This window comes from Macaca mulatta, chromosome 18 (genome assembly GCF_049350105.2).
Source record: "Macaca mulatta isolate MMU2019108-1 chromosome 18, T2T-MMU8v2.0, whole genome shotgun sequence".
Taxonomy (NCBI): domain Eukaryota; kingdom Metazoa; phylum Chordata; class Mammalia; order Primates; family Cercopithecidae; genus Macaca; species Macaca mulatta.
The window spans coordinates 74,298,094-74,314,124 of record NC_133423.1 but is presented as its reverse complement, the minus strand read 5'-3'; the positions used below and the strand labels follow the sequence as shown (position 1 = coordinate 74,314,124).

General features: G+C 43.2%; 1 protein-coding gene across 8 annotated transcripts in view; it reads left to right on the top strand.

Annotated features, from left to right (window-relative positions):
- Positions 1 to 14,839, top strand: part of MYOM1 (myomesin 1) — a 177,513-nt gene extending 162,674 nt beyond the window's left edge. For 7 of the 8 annotated variants that reach the window (XM_015121625.3, XM_015121623.3, XM_077974888.1 and 4 more), the window contains 9 exons: positions 165 to 278; positions 1,140 to 1,227; positions 2,246 to 2,284; positions 2,379 to 2,484; positions 5,244 to 5,407; positions 8,705 to 8,741; positions 8,986 to 9,008; positions 9,836 to 9,891; positions 14,095 to 14,839. In XM_015121625.3, coding sequence (XP_014977111.3) covers positions 165 to 278; positions 1,140 to 1,227; positions 2,246 to 2,284; positions 2,379 to 2,484; positions 5,244 to 5,407; positions 8,705 to 8,741; positions 8,986 to 9,008; positions 9,836 to 9,891; positions 14,095 to 14,388 — 921 coding nt within the window. In that variant the 3' untranslated portion in view covers positions 14,389 to 14,839. The remainder of the gene's footprint in view (positions 1 to 164; positions 279 to 1,139; positions 1,228 to 2,245; positions 2,285 to 2,378; positions 2,485 to 5,243; positions 5,408 to 8,704; positions 8,742 to 8,985; positions 9,009 to 9,835; positions 9,892 to 14,094) is intronic. The other variant, XR_013408196.1, reaches the window with a different exon arrangement.
- Positions 14,840 to 16,031: the final 1,192 nt, after the last annotated feature.

The following is a 16,031-nucleotide window of genomic DNA, read 5'->3' as shown; positions in this document are numbered from 1 at the left end:
TTTTCTCAATTAAAATCGCTTTCCATTGATTCCTTTAGAAATCTGTGTCTTCTCACTCCATGTTCAGTGCTTTTTCTTTTATATCTTGCTGCATTAAGAACTATTTAACTTCACAAGAGTACATTTCCTTATTTTAAAAAAAGTAATTATGGTTTTGCTCCTAGGTGGCAAATATTAAGAAGGAGACTCATATTGTGTGGTACAAAGATGAGAGGGAGATATCAGTGGATGAAAAGCACGACTTTAAGGATGGTATATGTACCCTGCTTATAACAGAGGTAGGCGATTATAAATGCAAAATGTAATATATTAGCTCTCTACCCTCTGTCTTATCCCAAAACAGTGACTAGATTCTGTATTCCTTTCATGACCAGGGGATTTATATTAGCTTACTTTCAACTGCTGTAGGAACACAAAAGCTTCTCTAGCCTTGTGACGTGTGTGGATTTGGTGGACAGCAAACCAATATTAGCTGAATGCCACAACTCGCTTTTCTGAGTTGCTTTTATCCATATATGGGCAGTGAAGTGGATCCTTCTTCAGTTGTACTTAAGCCTCCTGGTCCTAAAAGTGCAGAGACATCAGACATGGTTTCATTTAAGGATAGATTTTTATCTACTTCTTGTTTAAAAAAGCACGGCATTTAAATATATCACTATAAAGCTAGTGATCACTGTTTTTAATAAATGAAGGTAGAGTAAAAGGTAAGGACTTTAAGCCTCATATCAGTTACAGCCTTAGAAGGTAAAAAGTCAGGACTGCTAGCTCACTGGTCAAATTATTACGGAGAGGTGCATGTCTGCATCTGTGAGCGGTTCATCACTCACGCAGTTAGATGCTTAGTCAAAGAGTGTTTTGATCGCAGTTCTGTAAATCAAGGGCCTTTAAAAATGCAGATACCAGCTCAGGTGCAGTGGCTCACACCTGTAATCCCAGGGCTTTTGGTAGGCCAAACTTGAGGCCAGGAGTTCAAGGATACAGTGAGCTATAATCATACTTCTGCACTCCAGTCTGGCTGATAGTGAGACCCTTGTCTCAAAAAAAAAAAAAAAAAAAAAGAAGAAGCAGAAGAAAAAAATTACAGATACCATGCCCTGCAGCTATGAAAGGTGCAATGTGGTATATCTATTCCCCCTTAGTTTTCCAAGAAAGATGCTGGGATTTATGAAGTTATCCTGAAAGATGACCGAGGAAAAGATAAGAGCAGACTGAAGCTTGTGGATGAAGGTCAGTCCACCAACCGCTGGCGTCTGTCTTGTGTGTTTCTGCATACAGCTTACCAGAATGATGATTGAGACTGAGCTGACAATTGAAGTCATGCTGACTTTTTTTTGTCCACAGATTTTGGCTTAAGTGAAATTCCAGCAGAGTGAACTATTTTATTCAAAAATACCTCACTTCTAGTCGTCTTCGAAATCAGAAGTGTATTTTTGATCCTTAGAGAATTTATAGTCCAGAGTCCACAAGGGGTCTGTTTTCAATTTAAATCATTTTTGTTTCAACTCTATAAAAATATTCCAGGCTCAAAAACTTCTGTCAGAAGCATGACAAAAAATAGTCCACTCCAAAGGTAGCAAGCAAGATTTACATATGAAATGTGAAGCCTTGCAGTTTTTAGCAGAGCAAGAAAGCAAATTCCATTTTTCAGAGACCGCTAAGGACAAATATATCATGATGATGAAAATCTACCTGGGACCCCCAAACTTACAATTTTGTTCCTGAACAAGATTTTAAAAATAATATTGCTAACAAACAGCAGAAATCTGACTAATTTCACCTTCCTACTTTGGGCGGAGGTGGGGCTAAATGTGTTTATTGGCGAAAAGCATTATCAGGCTGATGAAGGCCAGGAGACCTACATGGTTAATTCAGTATAAATCAATGACACGGATAAGAAAATGTCCTCTAATGTAAACTAAGGCTTCCTGGGAATTGAGAAGAAAGAGAATCCCAAAGTCAAGAACCTTCCTAGAAATCTCTTATGGCCCTTTCTCTAGAATGTAAATATGGCGATTGTTACAAAGAATTCAAGGGGAAAAAAATCAAAATAAGCAGGGATCCTTTAAAACCTGATAAAACTAAACTATTTCCTCAAAGAATACTCATTTTCAGTGGGTCCACAAATTCACCTTGTTTCCATTTCCTTTCATCCAGAAAGGGAAGTTTTGAGAACTAAGAATTTGAGATTTAACCTTACATTGAGAATTTTTATGCTAAAGTTTTGGCTCTGAATCTCTCTCCACAGCCTTTAAGGAACTGATGACAGAAGTATGCAAAAAAATAGGTAAGTTAAACATTTCACACCACAACAATGCTTTATGATCCTCCTGCCAGGAGGGGCATGCAGATGCATGAAATATGCTCTTTTCTTCTTTCAGCTTTGTCTGCTACAGACCTGAAAATCCAGAGCACAGCCGAGGGCATCCGACTGTACTCTTTTGTAACTTACTACGTGGAGGATTTGAAAGTTAACTGGTCCCACAAGTAAGTAAATGGGAACTTACTTGCTGTGTAGAAATTCTTTCCCTGCCAGGTGCGGTGGCTCACACCTGTAATCCCAGCACTTTGGGAGGCCAAGGTGGGTGGATCATTTGAGGTCAGGAGTTCAAGACCAGCCTGGCCAACATGGTGAAACCCTGTCTATACTAAAAATACAAAAAAAAAAAAAAAAAAACCACGAGCTGGGCGTGGTGGCGGACACCTGTAATCCCAGTTACTGGGGAGGCTGAGGCATGAGAATTGCTTGAACCCAGGAGGCAAATGTTGCAGTGAGCCGAGATTGCACCACTGCACTCCAGCCTGGGTGACAGAGTGAGACACTTTCTCAAAAAAAAAAAAAAAAAAAAAAAAAAAAAAAAAAAAAAAAAAAGAAAGAAAAATAAATTCTTTCTCCAGTGGAAGAGAGGAGGATAGGGAAAAAATTTTCATGTTCTTCTCAAGTAAGGAGTCTTCTTGATTCTCAAGTCTGACACTGGTGAGCACAGGACAGAACCACCAGGGCATTCTCTTACTGGGAGGTTAGCTCGTTCCCTCAACATGTACGTGCTGAGGCCGGTAATAGTTACAGTACGTCTTTATTTGTGATTGAAGAAGTACCATAATTCACGGACACCTCTATAACGCAGCCTCCACCTCCAGACAGTCGTGCTTGGGCTCCCTCTGCTGTGCCAGGCATCTGGAGCCACATTCTTACCCTTCTCTCTATCCACACGGTTAACACATTCTGTGGTCTGGAACAGAGATGAAGCAGTGTGCACCAGGAGGCACCTAATTTCCCACAGTATGAATGAGTGGGCATCCACCAAAGAAGCCTAATCCAATGAGTGCCCAAGATTATTGTTGTTGATGTTATAGCGCCTGGCAGAGTGAGACATTAGCATGTTTCTGGTCCACCCTCAGAAGGCTTTGGAGAGCTCAAGGCGACTTTGGGGAAGATGGGTTTGAACCTCCGTGCAGTTATACAGGGACTCTATTCAAGTTAGCTTCCGGGATTCCAAGAGCAGAAATCAGTTTCCAAATCAAACCAGGCCTCCCGTTTACACTCTTGACAGTGTCCTTAACCTCCGTGCTTCCTTGAAATATCCTGAGCTGAAAGAGAACCGAGGCCTGGCATAGATAATCTGATGGAGTGTAGCCACCTTCAGTCCAACCTCAGGATGCAAATGTTCCAAACTGCAAATGTTCCTAGGAGCCCCACTGAGAAGAAGGTCCCGTGGCATCCCCAGGAGGGTACAGATAGTAAGTTTCCCCACCCTGTACCCTCAGTGGCATTGACAGTATGGGGGGCGCTGCTGAAAGCCCTTTACGTATGTGAATTCATTTCACATTCACCACTCTGCGTGGGAGGTGCTCCTCCCTTGAGGGATGAGGAAGCTAGGGCTCCGGGAGGTGACCTGCCTAAGGTCACACAGCTAAGAGGTGGGTCAAGGCTGAGCCTAGGCAGCCTGGCTCCAGAGCCCGGTTCATCATGGCACTACCTACCACTGGATTCCAGCTGCGTGAAGTCTAGACTAGAGGTCCCCAAACCCCAGGCCATAGACGGGTACCAGTCCGTGGCCTACTAGGAACTGGGCCGGGTAACAGGCGGTGAGTGGTGAGCGAGGGAGCGAGCATGACCACCTGAGCTCCGCCTCCTGTCAGATCAGCTGCGGCATTAGATCCTCACAGGAGCACGAACCCTATTGTGGACCGCGCATGTGAGGGATCTAGGTTGTACGCTCCGTGTGAGAATCTGATGATCAATGTTATATGCTTGAGTCATCCCGAAACCCTCCCCCTACCTGGTCTGTGGAAAAATTGTCTTCCACGAAACCGGTCCCTGGTGACAAAAAGGTTGGGGCCCACTGGGCTAGATTGAACAGTTAGCCAGAGCCAGGTGCCGCAAAGCAGCCATTTGTGTTTTCTTTAAGATGACTTTACTGTTATGTAAAACAGTGTTTTCGCTAGTATTATGATTTATTATTAACTGAGTCATAAAAATGAGAATTGGTAAAATTCCAGTGTCGAATGTTGGGGCTTATTCCTTTGTTCTGTTTCTTTCAGAATACATTTTAGGAAAGTAATTATAAGCTAAAATAGATCAAATTCCAGGAAATTCCTCTGTGACATCTAGGACATTCTAATATACCAGTCTGAAGTGTCAGAGAAGTAAAATTCATTGAATCATCAATCAAAAAGCTTTATATCTTCTCTAAAAGAATTACTTGTTCAAAAATGAGAACACTGAAAGGATGTTTTGAGGAAATTGCTATTAGACCAGCAAAGCATAAGCATCTTAATTATTTGGTCTAGTCAACCACTTGAGCCTCCATAAGTGTTGTTTTTGGACTAGCTTGTGAAATCTGATTTACAGCCATAGATTATCTAGATGAAATATACAGTAAAATAATATGTAGTTTGGCCTTTTAGCTTTATAGATTACCCTAGTCCTACAAATAAATCCAAACTAAAACAAAGATAATAATACCACTGAGAAGTATTAGTATTGTGATTTGCCCTGGGCCTCAGACTGCTATGAGGAGTTATTAATAAATAAATATTCTGACCGTCAGAACTTGGGCCTTGGAATCCCAGTTCTGTGTGTCATGGCCCATAATTTTTCTGAAGCAGAAGAATAACATATGCAGATCCCTCGCTTTTTGCAAGCCTATAAAACTTTACGGCAAGAGCTTCAATAAGAGACAAAGTAAAGATCAGCCCTGGATGGAAGCAAACGCTAAGGAAGTTTTCTTCGGTTTTCACAGTGGGGCCGCCATTAGGTACTCAGACAGAGTTAAGACCGGGGTCACTGGAGAGCAGATCTGGCTACAAATCAATGAGCCCACCCCGAATGACAAAGGGAAGTACGTCATGGAGCTCTTTGATGGCAAAACTGGACATCAGAAGACAGTGGATCTTTCTGGACAAGGTAAACAGATATTTTGCAGATTCAAATTTACTCTGGATGAATGAGCCTTTTAAAAGAAATGAAGGGAGCTGGGCATGGTGGCTCATGCCTGTAATCCCAACACCTTGAGAGGCCAAGGCAGGAGGATGGCTTGAAGTCAGGAGTTCAAGACAAACCTGGGCAGCATAGTGAAACCTCATCTCTAAAAAAAAAAGTAGCTGGGCAAAGTGGCACACACCTGTAGTCCCAGCTACTTTGGGAGGCAGGCGAATCAGTTGAGCCCAGGAGTTCAAGACCAGCCAGCCTGGAGCAATATAGCGAAACCCCGTTTCTATAAAATATAAAAATAAATAAATAATAAAAAATACTCAGTTATAAGTAAAAAGTTAAAAAATACTGGGCCATTTCTCCCTTTCCCAGAACTATACTCTTCATCCTATTCTTTCTTACAAAAGTAAAATAGTCTGCTGGTATGGTGGCCTTTAATCCTAGCACTCTGGGAGGCCAAGGTGGGAGGATCACTTGAGGCCAGGAATTTAAGACCAGTCTGGGCAATATAGTGAGACCCCAGCTCTTCAAAAATAAAATTTTAAGAAATTAGCCAGGTGTGGTGGCGTGGTGGCTTATACCTATAATCCCTACTGCTCAGGAAGCTGAGCTAGGATGATCACTTGGGTCCAAGAGGTTGAGGCTGCTGTGAGCCAAGATCACACTGCTATACTCCAGCCTGGGCAACAGAGCAAGATTCTGTCTCTAAAAAAATTAAAAATAAATAAAATAAAATAGTCTATACTGTGTTAAAGTTAATAAAGACAGCTGTGGACTGACTTTTCCTCTACTCCTTCATTTTAAAATACAACCTCAGGGGGGCACGGTAGCTCACACCTGTAATCCTAGCACTTTGGGAGGCTGAGGCAGGTGGATCACCTGAGGTCAGGAGTTCGAGACTAGCCTGACCAACATGGTGAAACCCGTCTCTACTAAAAATATAAAAATTAGCTGGCTGTGGTGGCACATGCCTGTAACCCCAGCTACTCGGGAGGCTGAGGTAGGAGAATCATTTGAGCTCAAGTGGCAGAGGTTGCCATGATTCGAGATTGCGCCACTGTACTCCAGCCTGGGCTACAGAGCGAGACTCTGTCAAAAAATAAAAAATAAAAATAAATAAATAAATAAATACAACCTCAATATTCAGTAACTCAGGTTCTTTCAACCTCAGAGAGCAGATTCGTCATTTAGAGCGTAGCCCTTCAGCCCTGCTTTGAGTGTTTTTGGGGCTGAATCCCCTTGTCTTCACCGCACCCACTCACGGTGACTAGAAGGACTCTCCGCAGGACCCACAGTAACGGGAGCAGCCGGCCCAGAGGGACGCAGGCTTTCTAGGACACACTTGGCCTGCGTCACCAGCGCACGGCGACGGGGGATTTCTTCCACTCTCCGTCTGACAGTGTGAAACACAACCGAAAAAGGGAGGCAGTAAGGGGGTGGAAAAAGTTAAAATTTTTAAAATGTTATTTTTACTCTCTGGTCCACCAAAGCTTATTTAACTACCCCACTCTGAAATCCTTTTTAAGGAAAAGCCTGTAGATTGTCCTACCAGCATTGCCACTGCTACCAAGCACAGATTGGCTCGGCCATTCCCACCTCTCTCTCAGAGTGGTGTGGGGACAAGGGAAGCACTGACTTCAGCCTGGGTCCGCCTAACCAGTCTACCCCTCATTTTACAGATGAGAAAAACTCAGGACCAGCAACTTTAAGCCTAGCTTTATACTTATTTTTCCCATCTGTAAAATGAGGGAATAAACTAGTATTATCTAAGCACTCTCTAGACTTAAAATACTATGATTCCTAGACCACTGAGGAGATGAAAGATGAGGTGAGAGGGATTTCAAAACGAAGCTACCTGCCCGACATGGTGGCTTACACCTGTCATCCCAACATTTTGAGAGGCTGAGGCAGGAGGATCGATTGAGCCCAGGAGTTCAAGACCAGCCTGGACAACATAGCGAGATCCTGTCTCTACAAAATAAAAAAAATTAAAAATAACTAGGTGTGGTGGCACACACCTATAGTTCCAGCTACTCGAGAGGATCATGTGAGCCCAGGAGTTTGAGGCTACCTCAAGCTATGATTACTGCACTCCGGCCTGGGCAATGGCAAGACCCTGTCTCTTGGAAAAAAAAAACAAACAAAAAAAAACAAGGCCGGGTGCAGTGGCTCACGCCTATAATCCCAGCACTTTGGGAGGCCAAAGCGGGTGGATCACGAGGTCAGGAGATCGAGACCATCCTGACCAACGTGGTGAAACCCGGTCTCTACTAAAAACACCAAAATTAGCTGAGCATGCTGGCGGGCGCCTGTAGTCCCAGAGAAGCTGCCTGGATCTTTAATCAAAGTGGCTTACTCTACAGGCACAGAAAAAAATTATTTAAGAATTATATAGATCTCATTTTCTTGTCCCACTTGCCTTTCATCCCCTCTCCATCATGGCATAAGAAACATTGCTTCAGGCAAGCACCAGCGCCCTCTGTGATTACAGTAACTCATTGTGCTTTTTCACCCAAATAGACCAGACAGCATAACAGAGAGAGAGTTAACTGCCTATCTAGGAGGCTCTGATGTCTGGGATAATTTAATAAGAGAAAGGTTTTGTTTTTGTTTTTGTTTTTGTTTGACACTCAGGATGTTTACTCAACAGCCAGCTTTTCTTTGAAACAGACTTTTATGGCTGGGCGCAGTGGCTCATGCCTGTAATCCCAGCACTTTGGGAGGCCAAGGCAGGCAGATCACTTAAGGTCAGGAGTTTGAGACCAGCCTGCCCAACATGGTGAAACTCCGTCTCTACTAAAAACACAAAAATTAACTGGATGTGGTGGTACATGCTACTTGATTAGTCCCGGCTACTTGGGAGGCTGAGGCAGGAGAATCGCTTATACCTGGGAGGTGGAGGTTGCAGTGAGCCGAGATTGCACCATTGCACTCCAGCCTGGGCACAGCAAGACTCCGTCTCAAAAAAAGAAAAGAAACAGATATTTATTCCCATGTTTTTCTTTGTTGGAGTTAATCTCTGCCTTTCCATTTGAGGGGCTGAAACCCTCTGGCTGAGTTGAAAGCTTCTAAAATCTACTATTTCATATTTTGTGCCTAGAAAGTATTTCCTGACCTTGTTAAGCACATTAAGCTGTGGAGTGAACACATAAGCACAGTCTTAATCAAAGTCTGGACCGATCACAATGATCTCCAGTTGTGAATTTTAATATCCCTGTGTGTCGTCAATTCTGGGTGAGAAAATTCTAACTCTTCTTTTTTCGTTTAAAGCATACGAGGAGGCCTATGCTGAATTCCAGAGGTTGAAGTAAGTCCCTTGTCCTAACCAATGCCACTTGCATGCACTAATTTCCCTGGAAGCTTGCATTACTGCTTACCCCTCTGAGTGTTAGAAAGAGCCTTTTATTTCAGAAAATACAATAGAAGTAGCACTTCCCACTGTTACATTGAACAGCAAAATGTTTCTGAGGCGATGAAAATGTCGTCAAGTTTAGCTACTTTGAAGTAATACTAACACTAAATTCTTCTTTGTTTGTTTCTCTCAACCACAGACAAGCTGCCATTGCCGAGAAAAGTGAGTAAACCATTTTCACAAGTACTCCTGGGATAGATTCAAAAGATAATTTTGTTTTGCTATTATGACTACAGATGGAGGAGAGTGGAAGTGTTTTTTTTTTCTTTTTTAAATCTTAGGTGTTCTACATATGTTTTCATTTTAGTCTTTTGAGTAAGAATATCTATGAAAAGAAGGTCTCAGGTTACATTGTAAAGAATGTCACCCTACCCTTGACTTGAGCTCCAACCCAGACATCCTGAGAAACCTCTTGGCTGCAAATCATACAATAGGTTGTTAGTCACTTGCAGATACAGTGTCTCATAAAAGTGTGTATGTATTGGAGAAAAGAAACATCAAGAAACATTGTAAGGGCCAGGCGCAGTGGCTCACACCTGTAATCCTAGCGCTTTGGGAGGCCGAGGTGGGTGGATCACCTGAGGTCAAGAGTTCAAGACCAGCCTGGCCAAGATGGTGAAACCCCATCTCTACTAAAAATACAAAAATTAGCTGGGCACGGTGGCAGGCGCCTATAATCCCAGCTACTCGGGAGGCTGAGGCAGGAGAATCTCTTGAACCCAGTGGGTGGAGGTTGCAGCGAGCTGAGATCTTGGCATTGCACTCCAGCCTAGGTGACAGAGCGAGACTCCGTCTCAAAAAAAAAAAAAAAAAAAAGAAAAGAAAAATCCTGAATCCCTGGGTCATTTTCTTCTTTTGCATATTGAAAACTGTATAGAAGAATCAGGAGAAGGAAACTGAACTGGAACTGTAGCTTCCTGGGTGATTTTGTGAGTATGGCCACTGGCCTTGCCACTGCAGTGATTAACCCAAAATGCCTATGCTTACAGATCGTGCCCGGGTGTTGGGAGGTCTCCCAGATGTGGTCACCATCCAGGAGGGGAAGGTAAGCATGGAGCCTGCCTGTGCCTGTTCCTTCTGCACTAGAAACAGGTTCCAGCACCCCAACCTTGGTTCCTTCTTTTAAGATACACTTAACAGCCCACCACCCTCATCTTATTCCATAGCTGCTTATACTTAACCAAAGTAACCAAACACAAGGTTAAAAATCAGTTGATTTTCTGAACAGGCACGGTTGCTCAAGCCTGTAATCCCAACACTTTGGGAGACCGAGGCAGGTGGATCACCTGAGGTCAGGAGTTTGAGACCAGCCTGGCCAACATGGTGAAACCCTGTCTCTATTAAAAATACAAAAATTAGCCTGGTGTGGTGGCAGGTGCCTGTAATCCCAGCGATTTGGTAGGCTGAGGCAGAAGAGTTGCTTGAACCTGGGAGGTGGAGGTTACAGTGAGCCAAGATCATGCCACTGCACTCCAGCCCAGGCAACAGAGTGAGACTCCATCTCAAAAAAAGCAGTCGGTTTTCCAATCATCTTAATGTTTTATAGGTCAAGCATCAGGATAAAAGTTTGTCTCTAATAGACATATGTAGACCACTTAGTATCTTTCAAAAGTCACCCTTTAAAATTATGGGAAACTGAAAATGTTCTGTGTTAACTCTATGACAAATACAATTGAAGAAAGAAATTACCTCTAACACAGTGGAATATGGAAATTTCTATAGGCTCTAGTTCTGTTGAAAATGGGCTTCTTTCTTTCTTTTTTTATTAATTTTTTTCCCCTGTGACAGAACTCCAGGGGATCCTGAGAACATGTGCCCCTAGGCCAGGTGCAGTGGCTCACGCCTGTAATGTCAGCACTTTGGGAGGCCAAGGGGCACAGATCACTTGAGCCCAGGAGTTTGAGACCAACCTGGGCAACACGGCGAAACCCCATCTCTACAAAAAATTAGCCGAGTGTAGTGATACACACCTGTAGTCCCAGCTAGTCGGGAGTCTGAGTGGGAGGATCGCTTGAGCCCAAGAGGCGGAGGTTGCAGTGAGCCAAGATCACTCCAGCCTGGGTGACAGAGACCCTGTCACATACACACACACAAAAATAGAACATGCCCCTCTGGTTTCTTTCCATTTGGTTTTAAACTGATGTAACCTGTCTCTATAATGATCTCTCCAAGAGTTCACAACATTGTAAATTTGGCGTCAGGTAAATCACTGCAACTTGTCCCCAACAAGTACTGTGCATTTTCCGAAGAGTCCCTGTAAGATAAAGATGCCAAATGAGGCCTTCCTTACTTTCATTTAACTCTACACAGTCTGAGCGAATCAACACAATTTCTAACCTGGATTCACTTTTTTTATCTTTATGTTTCATTAAAAAGTTTACAGCCACTGGGTGCAGTGGCTCATGACTGTAAACCAGCACTTTGGGAGGCCAAGGCAGGAGGATTGCTTACGCCCGGGAGTTCAAACTAGCCTGGGCAACATAATGAGACCCCGTCTCTACAAAAAAATTTTTTTAAGTCAGCTGGGGATGGTGGTGCACACCTGTCTGTTTCTCTCAAGAAACCCAGGAGGTCAAAGCTGCGGTGAGTCATGACATGCCACTTCACTTCAGCCTGGACCACACAGTAAGATGCTGCCTACAAAAAATAAATGGAAAATAAATTAAAACAAGTTTAACATACCAGTCCTAGGGGTAGAGATATTTGTAGTAGAACAAATTTTCCACTTCAAAGGGCAGTGAAGACATACAGTGGGTGACTGGAATTTGGGTAACGAAGCAAGGCATGTGGAAATGCTTTAGCAAGAGGTAGGTTTCATTCAACTATGTTTCCTCGCAGGTGGAAAATAGGATCACGGTTAATTTTAAGCTCACTCACTGCAGGGCTTCTTTTGTTCTTCAACTCTCTTTTGCATTTTCCTCACCTAATCAGGTTAAAAATATACAACTCTGTAGGTCGTACTGAGAATTAAAGAGAATGTATATGACAGTACTTTGTAATGCAGAACTCAAATCTGAAGTGTGGATAAGAGTTTTCCATGACACCTAAGGTGTTTGGGAGTTTCGTTTTTTGGTTTTTTGCATTTTTTTTTCCTAACCACTAGACTGTCAAGGAGTGTTTGGGACTTTTTGTTTGACTTTGTTAAAAGCTTTAACTACAGGTAATCACAGTTTCCAAGAGCATATACCTAATCTGCTCATTCAGTTTAAGGATAATAATTGGACTCCTCTTTTTTTGACTGAAATGTATTTGTAGGGTAATTCAGTAAGAAATATTAATTAGTGATGGGGGATAAACAGATTTCTTAATCTATCCAATTGTAAATGATACACCTACAAAAGGGGTAACAAATAATCATGTAAGACTCTTTAGAATGATGGGTAGATGGGCGTTTTCTCTATACATTGTGAGCCCTAGTTCTTTCCTTATCACGTCTGGATTTTAGTAAGATAAAAATACAAGAATGGAATTTTAAAATGTGAAGTAAATTCAACATCATTAGTCACCAGGCAAGTGAACATTAAAACCACAATGAAATAACACACCACACCTATCGGAATTGCTGTAATAAAGAATAGAAGCTGGGTGGGCTGGTGTACAACAACAAATGGTGGAGAGGCTGTGGAGAAACTGAATCACTTGTATATTCTGGTGGGAATGTAACCCAAAATTGTATAGCCACTCAGAAAAACAGTTTAGCAATTTCTGGGAAAAAAAAAAAAACATGGGCTGGGTGTGGTGGCTCATGCCTGTAACCCCAGCACTTTGGGAGACCACGATGTGAAGATTGCTTGAGACCACGAGTTCAAGACCAGCCTGGTCAACATAATGAGACTCCATCTCTATTCTCTATTTTTTTAATTAAAAAAATAAAAAAATGAAACATGCATTTATCATACATTCCAGCAATTGTATCCCTGGGCATTTATCCCACAGAAATGACAACTTATGCTCACATAAAAACCTGTACACAAATGTTCATAGCAACTTAGTTCATCATAGTTCAAAACTGGAAAACGCTCAGATGGCCCTTACGGGCATAAACATACTATGAGATTCTATTCAGCAGTAACAAGGGATAAACTCTCGATACATGCAGCACCTTGGATGAATCTGCAAGTAATTGTGCTGAGTTACAAAGGTTTTTCTGAAAGGTTATAGACTGCTTGATTCTATTTATATAATATCTTTGACCTGACAAAATATTAGAAATGGAAAGCAGATGAGTGGTTGCCAGAGATTAGGAACAGAGGTTGGAAGTTGGAGGAGAGAGCTGGGTGTGGTTATAAAAGGACAACACAAGGGGTTCTTGTGGTGATGAAAATATTCTGTAAATTGAATAGAATGAAACACATGCAAACACAAATAAGCACCAGTAAAATTAGAGAAATCTAAATAAGGTCAGTGGATTGCCTCAATGTCAATATACTGGTTATGACATTGTACTACAGTTTTGCAAAATGTTACCACTGGGGAAGCTTGGTAGATAGCACACCTGATCTCTTTATTATTTCTTATGGATCTCTTTATTCTTTCTTACAACTGCATGTGAATTTACAATTATCTAAATTTTTTTCCAATTAAAAAAAGTAAGGTAAAGTAAAACTGTAGACCTTGTATCTACATATATATTGAGAATATTGATCTTTTAGAATAAGGTTTCGGCACAGATGAGAATATTTTCTTTAGGAATACATTTTGGTAGGGAACCACTGCAACTGTGACAGATTGAGTGGGGTTTGAGGAGAGAAGTAAAATAATGGTGGTGGAATTTTGAAAATTGGTAACATTATCTGAAGCAGCTGCCGTGGTTCTGCTGCCCGGCTCTTTGACACAAATGAAATGCAAAAGGGAGCAGGTGGCAATTACAGCAATGAGATTCCTCTACTGAGACAGAACCCAAAATGCCACAATAGAGCAAAAGGCATCTATATGTTTATGAAGGAGAAAGTGAAAATGCGGAATAGACCTAAACTCTTTTGTGTGTTTTTGATAATAAGCATTCCAGAAGCCAGAAAGCATATAAAGGCCTTGAGGAGCATTAAAAGGCCTTGAGGAGGTCCCCTCAGATGTTATTTCGAACTGTAACTCACACGGGTGCACCCACATAACTCCTTTAAACCCTGGTCCAGGAGGTTTTTACTTATCCTCCCTTTGGTCATGCCAAGCCAGTAGCTGGCAAGATTGTTGACATTGTGTCTATTATATCTAATTTATCTTCTTCTCTCCCATAAAACCTGTCTTGCAGGCCCTTAATCTCACTTGCAATGTGTGGGGAGACCCGCCTCCGGAGGTCTCGTGGTTGAAGAACGAAAAGGCCCTGGCCTCAGATGACCACTGCAACCTCAAGTTCGAGGCCGGGAAGACCGCGTACTTCACCATCAACGGCGTGAGCACTGCTGACTCGGGCAAATACGGGCTGGTTGTGAAGAACAAGTATGGCTCGGAGACCAGCGACTTCACTGTCAGCGTGTTCATCCCAGAGGAGGAGGCGAGGATGGCTGCCTTGGAGGCCCAGAAAGGCGGCAAGAAGGCCAAGTGACCGGAGGTGCGAGGAGAGCCAGCCGGCCTGTGCGACTTGGATGTGAATGGTTTGGGTTAAGGATGAGACTTCTTCATGCTTTCTCCTCCCTCTTCTTTTCTGGGTTGAGGGGGAAATAATGTCAGATCTTTCATTCACATAAAAAAGCACCAACTAGTGACACTTTGTTTTTCTTTATCTACAAAATTATGTGTTAAGAAAATACCATTCATAGCATGGAGATTAGGAAAGAGTTTTAAGGAGAAGACTTGAATAAAGTTGGAGGGACATTGAGTGATGGTCAGAGGGCAGACGAATGTGTTGTGGGGCGAGTTGGGATTAGCTGCAGCTGTGAAGCCACGGCCGTGTCTTGTGTGTTGTCACAGAAGTGCTGTGCTTTTCAACGGGCGCCTTATGGCTGGGAACCTCCTCAGTATGAATAAACAGTTTTCACATCTGTCCTCTTCCCCGACACTGTTTCTCAAATTCCTGCTGTTTTGCTACTAGGTTGGGTGTTCTTGGTGCTTCTTTCTCAATGCTTCTTGTGCCACATCGTCTGATTGAAATTCCTTTTGGTGGAAGCAGTACCTTGCAACATGATCAGATAAGTCGTCTGAGCTCAACGAGGTTCGGGGTGTGAAATTACACTGCGCCGGCACATCCGGTGGCTCACCACACAAGCCCATTCCATTAATAAGATACACAAGGCAATTGAACGTAGTGTGCCAATTACATGTGATAAGATGGTGTGAGGTGCCTCGTGCCAGAATTGGAGACTAAGGGCTCACAGCTAAGAATAAAAGGTACAAAAGAAGCCTTCATTCTAAGCGCAGAGAACTGCCAGCTGTGGAACTTGCCACTCCCTGAGGGGTTTGCTGAGAGCATCCCAGCAGCAGCTGTTTTAGAAAGTTTTGTCCTCCCTGACCCCAGCACCACACACACACACACACACACACACACACACGTACACATAACACACACCATTCTAGGAAAATGGTCAAGGTGAAGTTTTGCTGTTGGGTGCAGTAGCTCACACATGTAATCCCAGCACTTTGGAAGGCTGAGGCAGGAGGATTGCTTGAGTCCAGGAGTTCAAGACCAGCCTGGGCAACATAGCAAGACCCCTCTCTACAACAAATTTTTAAAATCAGCTGGGTGTGGTGGTGCCCACCTATAGTCGCAGCTACTTGGGAAGCTGAGGTGGGAGGATCATTTGAGCCTGGGAGGTCAAGGCTGCAGTGAGCCATGATGGCGCCGCTGCGCTCCAGCCTGGGCGACAGAACAAGACCATCTCATAAAAACAATTTTTTCCCCTTCTTTCTCCTGCCAAAGGTAGCAGATGGGGCAAGAAATTTCCTTACGCAGTTGGCAGGAACTGCTGCACACCCTCTCCTTTACAAGTTTAAGGCTGGAAATTGCTTCTCATCTGACTGTGGCCAATCCTCTTGTCCAGACAAGTGCTGGATGCTGCTGCTGTGACACTGAACACCAAGCAGGAGCCAGATGCTGTGTTCTCACTCCCAGATATGGCAAGTAGATGAGCTTCCCAAGGGTCAAGTGGACCCCGTGGAAGGCGGCTGGCCATGAGCAGTCTGCAGTTCTCCCTGCCTCAGCAAGAGGCCTACCTCTGAACAAGCCGACCCAGAAGGAAACTGCCAGTGGGT